This window comes from Panthera onca, chromosome F2, assembly GCF_046562875.1.
Source record: "Panthera onca isolate mPanOnc1 chromosome F2, mPanOnc1 haplotype 2, whole genome shotgun sequence".
NCBI lineage: Eukaryota > Metazoa > Chordata > Mammalia > Carnivora > Felidae > Panthera > Panthera onca.
Genome location: NC_138356.1, coordinates 35,142,923 through 35,164,406, shown reverse-complemented (window position 1 = coordinate 35,164,406; position 21,484 = coordinate 35,142,923). Strand labels below are relative to the sequence as shown.

The 21,484-nt window shown below is 35.9% G+C and overlaps 1 protein-coding gene across 5 annotated transcripts in view; it reads right to left on the bottom strand.

Annotated features, from left to right (window-relative positions):
• The window catches only part of CNBD1 (cyclic nucleotide binding domain containing 1), a 456,861-nt gene that overhangs the window by 190,895 nt on the left and 244,482 nt on the right, over positions 1-21,484 (bottom strand). For 4 of the 5 annotated variants that reach the window (XR_013553368.2, XM_078441451.2, XM_078441453.2 and 1 more), the window contains one exon: positions 8,990-9,055. The exons of the other annotated variant lie outside the window; for it this stretch is intronic. Coding sequence is in view for 3 of the 4 variants with exons in the window: in XM_078441451.2 (XP_078297577.2) it covers positions 8,990-9,055 (66 nt within the window). In the remaining variant the exon portion in view is untranslated. The remainder of the gene's footprint in view (positions 1-8,989; positions 9,056-21,484) is intronic. 5 annotated transcript variants of the gene reach the window in all.

Below are 21,484 nucleotides of genomic sequence, written 5' to 3'. Positions count from 1 at the left end.
GTCAGCATAGAGCCTGGTGCAGGGCTCAATCTCACAAACTGAGTGAGATCATGACATGAGCCAAAATCAGATGCTAAACTGACTGAGCCACCCAGGTTCCGCTAAAACTATACTTTTAAATGTTATAATTTCTTGGGACAACTATATGGCAATTGTATGAAGAGTTAAATTTATGTCTTCTCCAATAATTTCATTCCTTGGTATTTATCCAAGAGAAATAAAAACATTCGTCACAAAAAAAGAACCCTGTTGCTGACATTCATTGCTTTGGAAATAACCCAGATTTCTATAAACAAAAATAATGGATATATAAGTTGTGGTATATTCATACAACTGAATGCTAGTAAGCAACTAACTAGATACATGCAACATTCTGATACTCTTAAAATCTAGACTCATATTTCAAATTGTCAACATATCCTTCCTCTTGGATATATAACTGGCACCTCAAAATATTAAATCTAAAATGCCAAATTAGAAACCTACATTTTCCAGACTTCAAGCTGTATTACAAAGCTGTACTCATCAAGACAGTATGGTACTGGCACAAGAACAGACACTCAGATCAATGGAACAGAATACAGAACCCAGGAATGGACCCACAAATGTATGGCCAACTAATCTGTGACAAAGCAAGAAAGAATATCCAATGGAATAAAGACAGTCTCTTCAGCAAGTGGTGCTGGGAAAACTGGACAGCAACATGCAGAAGAATGAACCTGGATCACTTTCTTACACCATACACAAAAATAAACTCAAAATGGATGAAAGACCTAAACATAAGACAGGGAGCTATCAAAATCCTAGAGGAGAAAGCAGGCAAAAACCTCTTTGACTTTGGCCACAGTAACTTCTTAATCAACACGTCTCTAGGGGTAAAGGAAACAAAAGCAAAAATGAACTATTGGGACCTCATCAACATAAAAAGCTTATTCACAGAGAAGGAAACAATCAGAAAAACTAAAAGGCAACCAACAGAGTGGGAGAAGATATCTGCAAATGACATATCACATAAAGGGTTAGTATCCAAAATCTATAAAGAACTTACCAAACTCAACACCCAAAAAGCAAATAATCCAGTGAAGAAATGGGCAAAAGACATGAATAGACACTTCTCCAAAGAAGACATCCAGATAGCCAACCAACACATGAAAAAATGCTCAAAATCACTCGTCATCAGGAAAATACAAATCAAAACCACAATGAGATACCACTTCACACCTGTCAGAATGGCTAACATTAACAACTCAGTCAACAGCAGATGTTGGTGAGGATGTGGAGAAAGAGGGTCTCTTTTGCACTGCTGGTGGGAATGCAAACTGGTGCAACCACTCTGGAAAACAGTATGGAGGTTCCTCAAAAACTAAAAACAGAACTACCCTATGACCCAGCAATTGCACTACTAGGTATTTATCCAAGGGATACAGGTGTGCTGTTTTGAAGGGGCATATGCACCCCCATGTTTATAGCAGCACTATCAACAATAGCCAAAGTATGGAAAGAGCCCAAATGTCCATTGGTGGATGGATGGATAAAGAAGATGTGGTACATATATATAATGGAGTATTACCCGGCAATCAAAAAGAATGAAATCTTTCCATTTGCAACTATGTGGATGGAACTAGAGGTTATTATGCTAAATGAAATTAGTCAGAGAAAGACACATATCATATGATTTCACTCATATGAGGACTTTAAGACACAGAACTGATGACCATAAGGGAAGAGAAGCAAAATTAATATAGGGGAATTAAATTAAAATAGGGAGGGGGACAAAACAAAAGAGACTCTTAAACATGGAAAACAAACTGCAGTTTACTGGAGGGGTTGTGGGAGGGGGATGGACTAAATGGACAAGGGGCATTAAGGAATCTACTACTGAAATCATTGTTGCACTATATGCTAACTAACTTGGATGTAAATTAAAATAATAATAATAATAATAATAATAATAATAATAATAATAAAATAAAATAAAATAAAATACCCAGCCAATGGGCAATCAGGGCCTTGTGTTCTTAGAATTCCCAGCAAGACTTGTAGAAGTTCAAAAACACAGAAGAGAACTGTGTTTTCCAATAAAGACCAGATAATTACTATTGTTAATTTAAAAAAAATAATAAACAACCTATGTAACTATGTCAGTCACTATACTTATGGACAGAAGGTGTAAAAGTTAGATTAACTTCAGTTTATAGTAGAATGAAGATAAACAGAAATAAATAAAAAAGTAAGTCATATGACAAAAACTAGGGGCATATACAAAATAAATCAGGGCACAAGGGAAAGTGAGAGACTGTTTTGTCAGAGAAAGTAAAGCTTGATGAGTTTGAATGCATGAGAGATTTTGAAGAAACTCCAAAGGAGCATGTCATTCCAGGTATAGGAAACAAGACGTGTAGAGGCATGGAGACAACAAATCTTCAGTGATCTACAAATAGTTTCATGTGGCTAGAAAGAAATATGGGTGCACTGGACAGCTGAATTCATTCATGAAGGGCCTTGAAACACATGCAAAATATTTAAATTTTATTTTAGAAGTGACTGAAGCATTTTATGCAAGAGAGCAACATAATCACATTGACATTACAAAAGTCACTCTAGTGACAATGTGGATGATTAACTGAGGGGGTTTGTAGATTAAATATAAGGATAGAAATGCTTGCAATGTATTGGCAAGAAATAAGGACAGCCTAAAGGTAAAAAATGGTTAAAAATGATGAAATGAAAAGCAAAAACAAAAACACCATTAATAATAATAATAACTATAGGTAAAAATTCAGTTCTTATAATATGCTAGACATTTTCTCAGTGCTTTATATATTCTTATTTAATACAATGATCTATGAAGTGGGTATTATTACTAGATCAGTTTTTACAGATAAGGAACCTGAAGTTAAGAGTCTTAGTAAGTTGTCCATGTTTCCACAGCTATAAAGTGTTGTTTGACTCCAACACTTATATTCATAAGGTGGTGTTATTACAGTCATTGCATAAGGCCACACAATGTACAGAAGGCACAGATGTCTCTGGCAGCTCCTTCATTATATGCTCTATTCTATGGATTTCTATAAAATAAAGGGATAGTGCTTCTCTTCATTGATATAGAAATCATTTCTCCTTAGAGACATAACTCAAGCTTCTTAACTCCATGATATGCTTCTGGCCACTCTAATCCACAATGAACTTGTTCTTCCTCCAAATACCATAGAGTTTGTCAGAACAAGTTTCCACCTAACATATACTATTTTTCCTGTTCTTATAAGAGTCAGTTTTGTTACCCTATTAAGAATAAGGAAAATTCCTTATGTTTTATTTCAGTAATTTTTGGCTCCATCACAATGTTGTCAAATAATAGTGTGTGTGTGTGTGTGTGTGTGTGTGTGTGTGTGTGTGTTGATTGGTATGCTCGCTAGGAGAAATGTTTACCAAAATCTAAAAACAAAGGGCCAGATCTGTAACAGACATGAATAGCATATAATTATCTCAATTTTAACCATATCAGGAGAATGAGAAAAGAATATTTTATTATTTATAATTTTTATAATTGAGAAATACTAATTTTGCAAGAATTATTACAGCAACAAAGCATCCAACCTGCTGATGAATAATGTGCAATTAGTTAAGTCAGTTATGCTTTATTTTTAGATTTAATGAACTAACTTGCTAAAGAAAAGCACAAAAATATCTCAGGTTAAAGGTTTGAACTTTTTAATAATTATATATATTCAAGGGAAACTTATTTTCTCCCAACTAAGATGTTATCAAGTCACCTAACAAATGCTCACAATGGGTCACAAGACACAGCCAAGCAATAGGGTTCCAAGCAAAGCTCTCAATGTAGAAGAAAGGGCCTCAAAATGTCTGTCAATGACCATTTAATCATTTTACCTTTTAGGACATTTTCTTCTCCCCTGGCGTCTAGGACTCTGTCACAGTTCTAGTTTTGCTTCTTTGCAAAACTTTCCAAGTGTGGAATTAATCAAATTTGCTCTTTGAATTCAACTCTTTCTTTTTAATACTGCTTTTATCAGAGTATTTATTTTTGTGGTTTGAATATCACATATCTGTATAGACAACTTCAAAATCTACATCTGTAGTCATTTCAAGATTGTATCATAAACCCACCACAGGAGTTAACACAAATACATTTTTATATAATAAGTACTTAATAAAACTAACCAATTTAACTGTGATTCTGTAGCATCAGGAAAAGAAAACAACTTTCCTTTTAAAAACTAGCTTGTTTAAACTGATTTTTCATATAGCAAAACACACACGGTAAAGAGCTACTTTAGCCAAATTGCAGTGGGTTTAAAGAAAAAATTTAAATTATATGTAAAATTTCTGCGGAAATAAGCAAATAAAAATGTATTGTTACATTCTATGTATTATGTGTATTCTAATGTGCATACACACATCCTATTACATATATGTAATGTGATATTTATAATTATATAATATATAATATAAATGTAATAAGATGCATATGATTACATAATGTATAACTATAATAATTGCAAAATTTGCATTTAATCTATGTGTTGTGGGTATGCACAAATTTTATTACATATGTATTTTATTATATATATATATGTACATACACGTGTATAAATAAAATGGGATGTTGTTTGTATACCAATGACACATGGAATATTAAATGCATTTTTTCCAATTATCCCAAGATGTTATACTTATATTTATTTAAACTTAAATTGTACAAAATAAAATTACTTATATAAAGGCTAGTTGATAGATATTTTTAGTATCAGAGTGCTTGGTTTTTGTGAGTGACTTTTCCCTGCTGTTTCAGTTATAGGGATTAAACTTTGCAGAGCTTGCACAGAGAATTAGAGATTATAAAATCAGTTTTGTGAACTTTAGTTCATTTTCTACCTCAAGAGATTATAAGCTGAAATCAGGGAACTGATGACAAAGTTTGTTCAGTGCGAGTTTGTCAGAATCACAGTCTTCTCCCTTCTGCCCTCTCCATTTCCCCCTGAGACTCAAAGTGAGGAAACAGGAATTTGAAAGGGTAAATGTGTGACTCTGCCTCTCCCATCATCCAAGTAGGCTCACCAAAGGAAACCAGTGTGGAACTGTGCAGAAAAAGGAATCAACCCGGAAAACTAACAGAAAACATGAACTGACCCAGAAGAAAGACTGGTGGTCTTCCACTGCTTGAAACCATGAAGGGTGTAGTATTAAATAATTCCCATACAGGAGACAGCACCTTTTCAGGAAGTTACAGGAAAAAGAATATATAAAAGACTGCATGCATTTAGACATCAAATCACAAAAGATAACCATAGAATTTTACCTCTAAAAACACCCTCCCTTCCTTCTTGATCCTGGCTGAGAGGAGCCAGAAAAAAAGCAGCTAGTAAATTGAATAGAGTACATAGTAAGAAAAGGGGAATAACCCCTTTCTTCGCAGCAGAATTACGGCACAGGAAAGCATACACTGTGCTGTCAAGCACGACAGTTCGAAATTTTGATACAAAGACAGGGATGGAAATTTTAATATCTAAAAAAATGAGGCTATTTGTTAATACCTAGGATTTCACTGAGATTTAATCCAGAGAGCAAGGAAGAATAATGCTATAGCTTATTTAAAAAGTTTGGGGGGCGCCTGGGTGGCTAAGTTGGTTAAGCAGCCGACTTTGGCTCAGGTCATGATCTCGCGGTCCTGAGTTCGAGCCCCGAGTCGGGCTCTGTGCTGACAGCTCAGAGCCTGGAGCCTGTTTCAGATTCTGTGTCTCCCTCTCTCTGACCCTCCCCCATTCATGCTCTGTCTCTCTCTGTCTCAAAAATAAATAAACGTTAAAAAAAATAATAATAAATAAATAAAAAACTTTGGTATGAAAAAGAAATAAAGGTATTTTATAATTTTTTTTTTATTTTTTTTTTTAAATTTTTTTTTTTTCAACGTTTTTTATTTTATTTTTGGGACAGAGAGAGACAGAGCATGAACGGGGGAGGGGCAGAGAGAGAGGGAGACACAGAATCGGAAACAGGCTCCAGGCTCCGAGCCATCAGCCCAGAGCCTGACGCGGGGCTCGAACTCACGGACCGTGAGATCGTGACCTGGCTGAAGTCGGACGCTTAACCGACTGCGCCACCCAGGCGCCCAAAGGTATTTTATAATTTCACTCTACTGCGTCCAACTCATTCAAATACAGGTTTTTTAGCAAAGTTTTTTTTCCATGTGGTTTCAAATTTTTATCTTTTTAATTTTTTTTAATATTTATTTTTGAAAGAGAGTATGAGCAGCGGAGTGGAAGGGAGAGGGACAGAGGATCTGAAGTGGGCTCTGCACTGACAGCAGTGAGCCTGATGAAGGGCTCAAACTCATGAACCATGAGATCATGACCTGAGCCAAAATAGCATGCTCAACCAACTGAGCTACCCAGGCATCCTTCAAATGCTTATTTTTAAAAGAAAAGTTCTATTTATAAACCGAAAATTTCTTTTAATAATTACTGAAGATCTTCAACTTAAATATTTGTGTTTAAAATGGTGCTAAATGTTATCTTATCAAAAATACATTTTAATAAAAGTATAGCGAAATATGTATTCATTTATTAGATACAAGAGTATATAAAATATAAAATATTGTTATGATAGCACATGTGACAGTGTGTGTGTGTGTGTGTGTGTGTGTGTGTGTGTGTGTTTTACCATATACCATACCATACTGAGATGATTCCAAATAAATTTAATTTTCCTTATGATTGTTCTTTGAAAAACTGTGAGGTTAATTAGAAAAGATAAAATGAATTTAAAAATTTAAAACTACTCAGAATCATTAAGTTGGTGATCTCAAAAGGAATATATAATTTTGTTCATTCCTCTCCTTATATAAAACACTATAATAGAAAAGCTTTTGCTTTTAATGTACAAATCAATGTTAAGAAAAAATAAAAATTCCTGCTGTATATTTGTATCACACTAATTTTTTTTAGTCCAGTGTACATAGATAGTAGGGAAGAAGTACAACAGATGTTTGTGTCTCATGAAAAATGAATTTGATCCTTAGATTGTTTTTTTCACCTATGTTCATTATACTCAGATAATGCCCACTTGTTTATAAAACTGTTAAAAGTTTATTTTTTTATTATTATTTTTTTAATGTTTATTTATTTTTGACAGAGAGAGTCAGAGCATGAGTGGGGGAGGGACAGAGAGAGAGGGAGGCACAGAATCTGAAGCAGGCTCTAGGTTCTGAGCTGTCAGCATAGAGCTGATGCAGGGCTTGAACTCATGGACTGGGAGATCATGAAGTGAGCCAAGTAAGATGTTCAACTGAGCCACCCAGGTGCCCCAGAAGGTTTTTTTTAATGATTTTAATTTATTTACTTAGCTTGAGAGAGAGCAGGGGTGGGGGAGAGAAGGGCAGAGAGAGAGGGAGACAGAGAATTCCAAGCAGGCTCTGTACTGTCAATGAAGAGCCTGACATGGGGCAAGATTTCACAAACCATTGTGAGATCATGACCCGAGCTGAAATCAAGAGATGTTCAATCAACTGAGCCACCCAGGTGCTTCAAAACTGTCAGAAGTTTAAATTAAAGAGTAAAGATATTATTTTTTTTCTTTTTTGTAATTTGTTTCTCTGATACAATACAATAAAAAAGAAGCCAAATAGATGGGGGGAAAAAAGATAACCGTTTATTTGTGAAAAACCACAAAAACTCTCCCTAACACAAATCTTCAAGAATCATATTTTTATTTGTTAAGTCCCCATTAAATAAATAAACAAAAATCTAAGTTGCTAAAATTAGGCAAAGAACAACATGTCTTAAAACTCACATTTTCTTATAAGGCACAGTGTCAGCAAGGATAATTTACATTTTTAGTAATCTGAAATAGATGTTAGTCAATAATCACATACTTGTTCTTCAGCAGACTTAAACAAAAGGCTTAGAGTTGCTAGTAGTTAAAAAATTGTCCTTTACTTTTATCCTTTTTTTTTCAAAATATTTTATCAGAAGTAGGGAAAAAAAAGGACCTTAGAGCAGCATACTGCCTGTCAGCAAGTTTGCAATAAAAATCCATCATGTAGTACTGATAGTCCCTGGCATACTGGAGTAGTACAACTGATAAAACTTTTAATGATGTTGAACAGGAATGGGGTATTGGCAGAAGAGAATGACTGGAAGTTACTATATCTCAGACCTTTGAGAGGTTCAGGGATGAGTAATTATAACAGCCACAGAATAGAATGACTGTTGCTTGGGGATATCCGTACACTGGAGAAAGACAAAGAAGGGTGAAGAAAATCAATCATCAGTTTAAGGTGAAGTATGCAATCCAAGGCCTCCATGACAGCATATAAATGAAATATCCTCTTATATAGTTGGAAGACAGAAAAAGCTGAGTGCTGGTCCTGGCATTAATTATAAGGATAGCTACCTCAAGATAAGGTTGCATTTACAGCCTAGCAAGTATTGTGTTGGACCCTGAAACTTGGGCTAATGACTTTAAAATCTGAGTACATTAAGTGTCACAATGACAATCTGTTACATGAGAAAATATGGAGAATGCATTTAAAAATGGAGTTTTTACCCAGGTCTGGTTCACAGTGGCTCCATGGGGTCCAAAGACTTACCTCATAGTAATTTCCATGGGACTGAAATGTGCAATTTGAAAGGAGACTTAGTAGAGCCCTTAGATTGGTTTCTTGGCCTTTCTGGTAAGCACTATTATTAAGGAAGATCAAGTGGAAGCCTCTGAAATTATTCTCTCCATACCCCATTCAACTTTAGCTAAGATAGTAAATCAAAACAATATCACAGACATCATCAAAATAGCAGACTTAGATGTCCCACCCTGTCCTGGTTCCCTCACAAAAAAAACACAATTTAGCAATTATCCACCAATGAAAATAGCTGTGAGAGGGTTCTGGAATATAATTAAGAAGCTGCAACATGCCACTGATGCACCACAAAAATCAAAATGGCCATATAGAAAAAGCAAGATAACGTTTTACCTGTGTCACCTCATTCCCCAGGCCAGTATAGCTCAGTGCCAAAATGAATCCTCTCCATTGTGAGTTCTCTGGTGGGAGTAAAGAAGAGCAGGTGACCTCAGCAGCCATCACCACAGAGGACCTCCACAATATTTGCCAATGTGGACTCAGCTGCTGGAGACAACAGAGTCCACACTGTTGAGCTATGCTGGAATTGTAGCTCCAGAGGTCCAGGGCCAAAATCACCACAGCCCCTGAGTATTGGCATGTGGACACCTTGGATCCAAAGCCATTACCACATACACACCCCAATCTGAGGAGACAGAGACAGAAAGGTACAGAAAGCCTACTTAAAGAAATAATTACCCAAAACTTCCTAAGCATGGAGAAGGAAATAGACATCAAGTTCAAGAAGCCCAAAGAACCCAAGTAGGTTGAATATACAGAGGTCTCCATCAAGACATATTTAATTAAATTTCAAGTCAAAGACAAAGATAGTTTTGAAAGCAGTAAGAGAAAAGCAATTTGTCACACTAAAGATTATCAATGCATTTCTCAGTAGAAACCTTGCAGGCCAGGAGAGAGTGGAATGATATACTTAAGGTACTAAAAGAAAAAAAAAAAACTGCCAGTGACTGTATCTGTCAAAACTATCCTTTAAAAATCAAAGGCTTTCTCAGACAATAAAAACTGAGAGAGTTCATCAGTCTTAGAAGACAGGTCTTAGAAGAACTGCTAAAGAGATTTCTTCAAATGGAAGTAAACACATGCAAAACACCAATGTGTAAGCACATGAAAGCATCTTGAGGTGCCTGGGTGGCTCAGTCAGTTAAGTTCCAACTCTTGATTTGGCTCAGGTCATGTTCTCACAGGTGGTAAATTTGATCCCCATATCAGGCTCTGCACTGACAGCACAGCCTGTTTGGGATTCTCTCTCTCCCTCTGTCTCTGACCCTCCCCAGCTCTTACTCTCTCTCTTACTCTGTCTCTCTCTCTCCTTCTCTTTCTCTCAAAATAAATAAAAAATAAACTGTAAAAAATTTTTAAAAAGCCATAACCCCCACTGGTAAGGGTAAATATACAGTCAAATAAAGAATAATGCAACACTGTAATGGTGGTACATAAATTTCTTCAAATCCTAATCTAAAAGTTAAATACAAAAATATTAAGCATAGCTATAACCACAAAAAGTTATTAATGGATACACAATATAAAAATAAGTAAACTCTGACTATAAGTACACAAAGTGGAGGAGTGTAAAAGTGTAGAAATTTTGTATGTGATTGTAATTGTTATCAACTTAAAGAAATCTAACTGCAAGATATTTAGTGATACACAAAAGATAAAGAGAAAAGAATCAAAGCAAATTACTACCAAAAAAAAATCAAAGGATGACAAAGGAGGAAAACAACTACTAAAAAGAAAGAAAACAATTAACTAAATGACAATAGTAAATTCTCACTTACCATTAATCATTTTAAATGTAAATGGATCAAATTCCCCAATTAAAAAAAGAGTGGTTAAATAGATAAAAATAAAACAAGAACCAGCAATACACTGTTTGTGAGAAACTTACTTTAGATTTAAGGACATGCATAATAATAGACTTCAATAGACCTCATTCAAAACTGGATGCTCTCAACTACATAGCAAATAAACAAAGAAATAACTGACTTGAACAACACTATAGACCAAATGGACCTAACAGACATACGGAACTTTCCACCCAACAGCAGAAGACTATATAGTCTTCTCAAATGCACAAGGAATATTTTTCAGTATAGATCACACGTTAGGTCACAAAACGTCTTAATAAATTTAAGACCAAAATCATCACAAGCATATTTTTCAACAACAGTGAAATGAAACTAGAAATTAATAACTATAAGAAAAAGGGAAAATGTACAAATATGTAGAAACTAAACAATACACTCTTCACGAACCACAGGGTCAAAGAAGAAATCAAAAGGCAATTAAAGAAAAATCTCAAAACAAAGAAAAAGAAAGCACCAATACCAAATTTTTGGGATATAGCAAAAGAAGTCCTAAAAGGAATATTTATAGTGATAAATGTTTATATAAAAAAGAATTCAAATAAACTAACCTTATAGCTTAAGGAACTAGAAAAAGAAGAACAAACTGAGCCAGTTAGCAGAAAGAAGGAAATAATAAAGATTAGAGCAGAAATAAGCCAAATAGAGGATAGGAAAACCACTTAAAAATCCATAAAACTAATGCTTTTTTTAAAAATATTGACAAACTCATAGTCTAAGAAAAAAAGATGTTTTAAATATATAAAATCAAAACTAGATATAGAAGAAATGTACCTCAACAAAATAAAGGCCATGTACAAAATGCCAATAGCTAACATTGCAATCATCGAAGGAAAAAGTGAAACATTTTCTTTTTAAGATCCAGTCCAAGGCTCGAATACCCACTATTGCCACTTCCTTTCAACATAGTACTGAATTCCTAGACAGAGACATTAGACAGAGGAAAAGAAGAATAAGGAGAAGGAGCAGGAGAAGGGTAAGGAGAAAGGAGGAGGCAGAGGAGATGGAGAAGCAGAATAGAAGAAAGAAAGAGGGGGGGAAGAAAGAAAAGAAAAGAAAGGAAGAAAGAAAAAAGAAAAGAGAAAGAAAGAAAGAAAGAAAGAAAGAAAGAAAGAAAGAGAAAGAAGAAAGAAAGAAAGAAAAGAAATGAAAGAAAGAAAGAAAGGGAAAGAGAGAGAAAAAGAAAGAAAAAGAAAGGAAGGAAGGAAGGAAGGAAGGAAACACATCCAAATCGGAAAGAAGAAAGAGAAATTATCTCTGTTTTCACATGACATAATCTTATATGTACAAAACTCCAAAATTCCACCAAAAACTGTTAGAAATAATAAATGAGTTCAGTAAAGTTGCCAAGTACCAAATCAGCATAAAAAATCAGAGGCTTTTCTTAAAAAAGGAAAAAACTACAAAGAAAAGTACAAGGAAAAAACTACAAAAAGGAAATTGAGAAAACAATCCTCAAAGAATTTCCAAGAACAAAAAGAATAAAACACTTAGGAATAAACTTAACTGAAGAGGCAAAAGACATATACACTAAAAATTATACAACACTGATGAAGGAAATTAAAGAGCACACATATAAATGGAAACATCTTGTGCTCATGGGAACAAAAAACATTATAGTTATTATATATTATATAATATATAATAAATAATATATATTATATAAATGTTATAGTTAAAATCTCCATACTACCAAGCAAATTCACAACACAGTTAAAAGATTATACAGCATGAGCAATGGGGATTTATGTGTATGCTTTGAAATATACAAATCAATAAATGTGATGTAACATATTAATAGAATGATAGAATGAAATATAAAAACCATATGATCAACTCAATAGATATAAAAAAGCATCTGAGAAAATACATGATAAATTCATGATAAAAACCCTCAACAAATTGTGTATAGAAGGAACATGACTCAACATAATAAAGGCCATATACAACTAACCCACAGATAACATCACATCATATCAGTGATAAAAGGTTAAAAGCTTTTCCTTAAGATCAGGAACAACACAAGGGTGCCACTCTCACTGTTATTACTTGACACAGTACTGGAATTCCTAGCAAGAGCAATTAGGCAAGAGAAAAAAAATAAAGGTATCCAAACTGGGAAGTAGCAAAATTTTCATGATTTGCAGATGACATGGCCTTATATACAGAAAATCCTAAAACTCCACCAAAAACTGTGAAAATAATAAATTAATTCAGTAAAGTTTGCAGAATAAAAAATCGATATACAGAAATATGTTACATTTCTATACATTAATAATGAACTATACAATAATGAAAGAAATTAAGCAAACAATCCAATTTACAATTGCATCAAAAAGAATAAAATACCGAGGAATAAATTTAACCAAGGAGGTAAAAGACCTGTATACTGAAAACTATAAGACATTAATGAAAAATTTAAGAAGACACAAATAAATGGAAAAATATTCCATACTCATGGATTAGAAGAATAAATATTGTTAAAATCTCCATCCTACTTAAAGCAATCTACAGATTCAATGTCATCTCTATCAAAATTCCAATGGCATTTTTCACAGAAATAAAACAATCCTAAAATTTGTGTGAAACCACAAAAGACCCCAAATAGCCAAAGTAATCCTGGGAAAGAAGAAAGCTGGAGGCATCACACTTCCTGATTTCAAACCATACTACAAAGTTATAGTAATTAAAATGGTATGATACTGGCTGAAAAACAGACAGAGACCAATGGAACAGAATAGAGAGCTCAGAAATAAACCCCACATATACAGTCAACTAATATTTTAAAAGGGCACTAAGAATATTCAGTGGGGGAAACAATTGTCCTTTCAACAAGTAGGGTTGGGAAAACACATGCAAAAAAACAAAATTGGACCCTATCTTTTATCATTCACAAAAATTAACTTGAAATAAATTAAAGACTCAAACATAGGATCTGACACCTTAAAACTCGTAGAAGAAAACTTAGGGAAGAAGCTCCTTGATATTGATCTTGACAATAATTTTCCTGGATATAATACCAAAAGCAAATGCAACAAAAGCAAAAATCAATAAGTGGGACTATATCAAAACTAACTCTCTGCACAGCAAAAGAAACTGTCAACAAAATGAAAAACAACACATATAAAAAAAGAAAATATTTGTAAACCATATAACAAATAAGTGGTTATATCCAAATGTATCATATATATATATATATATATATATATATATATATATGAAACATATATATATATATATATATGAAACATATATATATATATATATATATGAAACATATATATATATATGAAACATATATATATGAAACTCTAGCAACTCAGTAACAACAACAACAACAACAAAACACAATCTGATTTGAAAATGGGCAGAAGAACTAAACAGACATTTTTCCAAAGAAGACAGCCAAATGGCCAATAAGTACATGAAAAGATACTCAACATCACCTAATCATCAGGGAAATGCAAATCAAAACCACAATGGCAAATCGCTTCACACATTATAACAGAATGGCTATCCTCAAGAGGACAAGAAATAACATGCCAGTGAGGATGTGGAGAAAAAGAAATCCTTATACAATGCTGGTGGTAATGTAAATTGGTTCAGCCAACATGGAAAATGGCATGGAATTTCCTCAAAACAACTAAAAATAGAACTACCATATAATCCAGTAATACCACAACTGGGTATATATCCAAAAAAAATGAAAACAAGATATTGAAGAGATATCTGCATTTCCATGTTTATTATAGCATTACTCACAATACTCAAGGTATGGAGACAACCTAAGTGTTTGTCAGTGGATGAAGGAAAGAAGATCTGTTATATATGCAATAGAATATTATTCAGCCATGAGAAAGAATGAAATATTGTCATTTGTGACAACATGGATGGACCTGGAGGGCATTACGCTAAGTGAGATAAATCAGACAAAGACAAATACTGTAGGATATTATTTGTATGTGAAATTTTTTTAATTAAGAAAAATTAATGTTTATTTATTTTTGAGACAGAGAGACAGAGTGTGAGCAGGGGAGGGTCAGAGAGAGAGGGACACAGAATCTGAAACAGGCTCCAGACTCTGAGCTGTCAGCACAGAGCCTGACACAGGGCTGGAACCCACGCACTGTGAGATCATGACCTGAGCTGAAGTCAGTCGCTTAACCGACTGAGCCATCCAGGTCCCCTTGTATGTGAAAATTTAAAGGACAAATTCAAAGAACAAAGGCATTACACTTCTTGATTTCAAACTATATTAAAAAGCTACAGTAATCAAAACAGTATGCTACTGGCATAAAAGCAGAGAGATAGACCAATGGAACAGAATAAAAAACCCAGAAATAAATCCATTCATTACAGTTACTGATCTTCCATAAGAGTACCAAGAACATACAATAAGTAAAGGATGGTCACATCAATAAATGATGTTAGAAAAACAAGATATCCATCTACAGAACAAAAATCATGGACTGTTCTCTCACACCATATACAAAAACCATCTCAAAATGGGTTAAAGTCTTAAACACAACCTGAAAGCATAAAACTCTTAGATGAAAACAGAACAGCTTCTTGACATTGCTCTGGGAAATGATTTTTTGGACATGACACCAAAGCACAGGTAGCAAGAGCAAAAATAGAAAATTGAGACTGCATGAAACTAAAAAGCTTCTGCAAAAGAAACAATCAGCAGAGTCAAAGGCAGCCTACAGAATAGGAGAAAATATTCACAAACCACATATCTGGATAAGGTTAATATATACCCAAAAATATATAAGAAACACAACTCAATAGGACAGAAACACATAACTAAAACATGAGAAAATAACGTAAATATCATCTCTCAAAAGAAGACATATAAATGGCCAACAGAGGAAGACGATGGCGTAGGAAGATGCTGGGCTCACCGCGTCCTGTGGGTCACTTAGATTCCACCCACACCTGCCTAAATAACCCAGAAAATCGCCAGAAGACTAGCAGAATGGATTCTCCAGAGCCAAGCATAGATGAGAGGTCCATGGAAGAGGGTAGGAAGGGCGGAGAGGCAGTGCGCGCTACACGGACTGGCGGGAGGGAGCTGGGGTAGAGGGGTAGCCTGCTGGCAAAGCAGAGCCCCTGAGTCTGGCTTGCAAAAATGGAGGGGCCAGGCAGAGTGTGTTCTGACAGCAAGCGGGACTTAACATCTGGAAGACTATAAGTTAACAGATCTGCTCAGAGAGCGGGAGGGCTGGAGGACAACGGGAGGGAGAGTTGTTGAGCCCCGGACAGATGACAGAGCTCAGCTTGGCGAGGAACAAAGGCACTCACCAGCGCCATCTCCCTCGCCCATCCCCCAGCCAAAATCCCAAAGAGAACCAGTTCCTGCCAGGGAACTTGCTTGCACCACGCAAACACCCAACGCTGTGCTTCTGCGGATCCATCCCTCCAGCGGGTCTGACTCCCTCCCGGTGCCACAGGGCCCCTCCTAAAGCAGATCACCAAAGGAAAAGTGAGCTGAGCCTGCCCCTCCAGCCCCTGTGCAACTTTCCTATCCACCCCAGCTAATACGCCAGATCCCCAGCACCACAAGCTTGGCAGTGTGCAAGTAGCCCAGACAGGCCACATGACACCACAGTGAATCCCGGCCCAAGGAGAGGGGAAGAGAAGGTACACACCAGTCTGACTGTGGCCCCAATGGTGGGCTGGGGGCAGACATCAGGTCTGACTGTGGCCCCGCCCACCAACACAAGTTATTCAAGACAGCACAGGGGAAGTGCCCCACAGTTCTGCACCACTCCAGGGACTATCCAAAATGACAAAAGGGAAGAATTCCCCTCAAAAAAACCTCCAGGAAATAACGACAGCTAATGAACTGATCAAAAACGATTTAAACAATATAATAGAAAGTGAATTTAGAATAATAGTCATAAAATTAATCACTGGGCTTGAAAAGAGTATAAAGGACAGCAGAGAATCTATTGCTACAGAGATCAAGGGACAAAGGAACAGCCAGGAGGAGCTAAAAAATGCTATTAATGAGCTGCAAAATAAAATGGAGACGACCACAGCTCAGGTTGAAGAGGCAGAGGAGAGAATAGGTGAACTAGAAGATAAAATTATGGAAAAAGAAGAAGCTGAGAAAAAGAGAAAAAAATCCAGGAGTATGAGGGGAAAATTAGAGAACTAAGTGATGCACTAAAGAGAAATAATCTATGCATAATTGGTATTCCAGAGGAGGAAGAGAGAGGAAAAGGTGCTGAAGGTGTACTTGAAGAAATAATAGCTGAGAACTTCCTGATCTGGGGAAGGAAAAAGGAATTGAAATCCAAGAGGCACAGAGAACTCCCTTCAGACGAAACTTGAATCGATCTTCTGCACGACATATCATAGTGAAACTGGCAAAATACAAGGATACAGAGAAAATTCTGAAAGCAGCTAGGGATAAACGTGCTCTAACATATAAAGGGAGACCTATAAGAATCATGATGGATCTCTCTACTGAAACTTGGCAGGCCAGAAAGGAATGGCAGGAAACCTTCAATGTGATGAACAGAAAAAATATGCAGCTGAGAATCATTTATCCAGCAAATCTGTCATATAGAATAGAAGAAGAGATAAAGGTCTTCCCAAACAAACAAAAACTAAAGAAATTCATCACCACTAAACCAGCCCTACAAGAGATCCTAAGGGGGATCCTGTGAAACAAACTACCAGACATCGCTACAAGCATGAAACCTACAGACATCACAATGACTCTACACCCATATCTTTCTATAATAACACTGAATGTAAATGGACTAAATGTGCCAACCAAAAGACATAGGGTATCAGAATGGATAAAAAAACAAGACCCATCTATTTGCTGTCTACAAGAGACTCATTTTAGACCTGAGGACACTTTCAGATTGAAAGTGAGGGGATGGAGAACTATTTATCATGCTACTGGAAGTCAAAAGAAAGCTGGAGTAGCCATACTTATCAGACACTAGACTTTAAATTAAAGGCTGTAACAAGAGATAAAGAAGGGCATTATATAATAATTACAGGGTCTATCCATCAAGAAGAACTAACAATTATAAACTTCTATGCGCCGAATACCGGAGCCCCCAAATATATAAAACAATTACTCATAAACATAAGCAACCTTATTGACAAGAATGTGGTCATTGCAGGGGACTTTAATACCCCACTTACAACAATGAATAGATCATCTAGACACATGGTCAATAAAGAAACAAGGGCCCTGAATGATACATTGGGTCAGATGGACTTGACACACATATTTAGAACTCTGCATCCCAAAGCAACAGAATATACTTTCTTCTCGAGTGCACATGAAACGTTCTCCAAGATAGATCACATACTGGGTCACAAAACAGCCCTTCATAAGTATACAAGAACTGAGATCATACCATGCATACTTTAGGACCACAATGCGATGAAGCTTGAAATCAACCACAGGAAAAAGTCTGGAAAACCTCCAAAAGCATGGATATTAAAGAACACCCTACTAAAGAATGAATGGGTCAACCAGACAATTAGAGAAGAAATTAAAAAATATATGGAAACAAATAAAAATGAAAATACAACAATCCAAACGCTCTTGGATGCAGTGAAGGCAGTCCTGAGAGGAAAATACATTGCAATCCAGGCCTATCTCAAGAAACAAGAAAAATCCCAAATACAAAATCTAACAGCACACTTAAAGGAAATAGAAACAGAACAGCAAAGACAACCTTAACCCAGCAGAAGAAGAGAAATAACAAAGATCAGAGAAATAAACAATATAGAATCTAAAAAAACTGTAGAGCAGATCAACGAAACCAGGAGTTGGTTTTTTGAAAAAATAAACAAGATTGATAAACCTCTAGCCAGGCTTCTCAAAAAGAAAAGGGAGATGATCCAATTAGATAAAATCATGAATGAAAATGGAATTATTACAACCAATCCCTCAGAAATACAAGCAATTATCACGGAATACTATGAAAAATTATACGCCAACAAACTGGACAACCTGGAAGAAATGGACAAATTCCTAAACACCCACACACTTCCAAAACTTAATCAGAAGGAAATAGAAAGCTTGAACAGACCCATAACCAGCGAAGAAATTGAATCAGTCATCAAAAATCTCCCAACAAATAAGAGTCCAGTACCAGATGGCTTCCCAGGGGAGTTCTACCAGATGTTTAAAGCAGAGATAATACCTTCCTTCTCAAGTTATTCCAAAAAATAGAAAGGGAAGGAAAACTTCCAGACTCATTCTATGAAGCCAGTATTACTTTGATTCCTAAACCAGACAGAGACCCAGTAAAAAAAGAGAACTACAGGCCAATATCCCTGGTGAATATGAATGCAAAAATTCTCAATAAGATACTAGCAAATCGAATTCAACAGCTTATAAAAAGAATTATTCACCATGATCAAGTGGGATTCATTCCTGGGATGCAGGGCTGGTTCAACATTTGCAAATCAATCAACGTGATACATCACATTAATGAAAGAAAAGATAAGAACCATATGATCCTGTCAGTCAATGCAGAAAAAGCATTTGACAAAATCCAGCATCCTTTCTTAATAAAAACCCTCGAGAAAGTCGGGATAGAAGGAACATAGTTAAACATCATAAAAGCCATTTATGAAAAGCCCACAGCTAACATCATCCTCAACGGGGAAAAACTGAGAGCTTTCCCCCTGAGATCAGGAACACGACAGGGATGTCCACTCTCACCGCTGTTGTTTAACATAGTTTTGGAAGTTCTAGCATCAGCAATCAGACAACAAAAGGAAATCAAAGGCATCAAAATTGGCAAAGATGAAGTCAAGCTTTTGCTTTTTGCAGATGACATGATATTATACATGGAAAATCCAATAGACTCCACCAAAAGTCTGCTAGAACTGATACATGAATTCAGCAAAGTCGCAGGATACAAAATCAATGTACAGAAATCAGTTGCATTCTTATACACTAATAATGAAGCAACAGAAAGATAAATAAAGAAACGGATCCCATTCACAATTGCACCAAGAAGCATAAAATACCTAGGAATAAATCTAACCAAAGATGTAAAAGATCTGTATGCTGAAAACTATAAAAAGCTAATGAAGGAAATTGAAGAAGAAACAAAGAAATGGAAAAACATTCCGTGCTCATGGGTTGGAAGAATAAATATTGTCAAAATGTCAATACTACCCAAAGCTATCTACACATTCAATGCAATCCCAATCAAAACTGCACCAGCATTCTTCTCGAAGCTAGAACAAGCAATCCTAAAATTCATATGGAAACACAAAAGGCCCCGAATAGCCAAAGTCATTTTGAAGAAGAAGACCAAAGCAGGAGGCATCACAATCCCAGACTTTAGCCTCTACTACAAAGCTGTCATCATCAAGACAGCATGGTATTGGCACAAAACCAGACACATAGACCAATGGAATAGAATAGAAACCCCAGAACTAGACCCACAAACGTATGGCCAACTCATCTTTGACAAAGCAGGAAAGAACATCCAATGGAAAAAAGACAGTCTCTTTAACAAATGGTGCTGGGAGAACTGGACAGCAACATGCAGAAGGTTGAAACTAGACCACTTTCTCACACCATTCACAAAAATAAACTCAAAATGGATAAAGGACCTGAATGTGAGACAGGAAACCATCAAAACCCTAGAGGAGAAAGCAGGAAAAGACCTCTCTGACCTTAGCTGCAGCAATTTCTTACTGGACACATCCCCAAAGGCAAGGGAATTAAAGGCAAAAATGAACTATTGGGATCTCATGCAGATAAAAAGCTTCTGCACAGCAAAGGAAACAATCAAGAAAACTAAAAGGCAACCAACGAAATGGGAAAAGATATTTGCAAATGACATATTGGACAAAGGGCTAGTATCCAAAATCTATAAAGAGCTCACCAAACTCCACACCCAAAAAACAAATAATCCAGTGAAGAAATGGGCAGAAAACATGAATAGACACTTCTCTAAAGAAGACATCTAGATGGCCAACAGGCACATGAAAAGATGCTCAAAGTTGCTCCTCATCAGGGAAATACAAATCAAAACCACACTCAGATATCACCTCACGCCAGTCAGAGTGGCCAAAATGAACAAATCAGGAGACTATAGATGCTGGCGAGGATGTGGAGAAACGGGAGCCCTCTTGCACTGTTGGTGGGAATGCAAACTGGTGCAGCCACTCTGGAAAACAGTGTGGAGGTTCCTCAAAAATTAAAAATAGATCTACCCTATGACCCAGTAATAGCACTGCTAGGAATTTACCCAAGGGATACAGGAGTACTGATGCATAGGGGCACTTGTACCCCAATGTTTATAGCAGCACTTTCAACAATAGCCAAATTGTGTAAAAAGCCTAAATGTCCATCAACTGATGAATGGATAAAGAAATTGTGGTTTATATACACAATGGAGTACTACGTGGCAATGAGAAAGAATGAAATATGGCCATTTGTAGCAACGTGGATGGAACTGGAGAGTGTGATGCTATGTGAAATAAGCCATACAGAGAAAGACAGGTACCATATGTTTTCACTCTTATGTGGATCCTGAGAAACTTAACAGAAATCCATGGGGGAGGGGAAGGAAAAAAAAAGAGGTAGAGTGGGAGAGAGCCAAAGCATAAGAGATTCTTAAAAACTGAGAACAAACTGAGGGTTGATGGGAGGGTGGGAAGGAGGGGAGGGTATGTGATGGGCATTGAAGAGGGCATCTTTTGGGATGAGCACTGGGTGTTGTATGGAAACCAATTTGACAATAAATTTCATATGTTAAGAATAAATGGCCAACAGATATAGGAAAAAGTGTTCAATATCACTAATTATCAGGAAAATGCAAATTTAAACCACAATGAGTTATCATTTCACACTTGTTAGAATGGCTATCATCAAAAAGACAAAGGTAAGTGTTGGGAAAGATGTGGAGGAAAGAGAATCTTTGTATACTATAGAAATGTAAATTAGTACAACCATTAC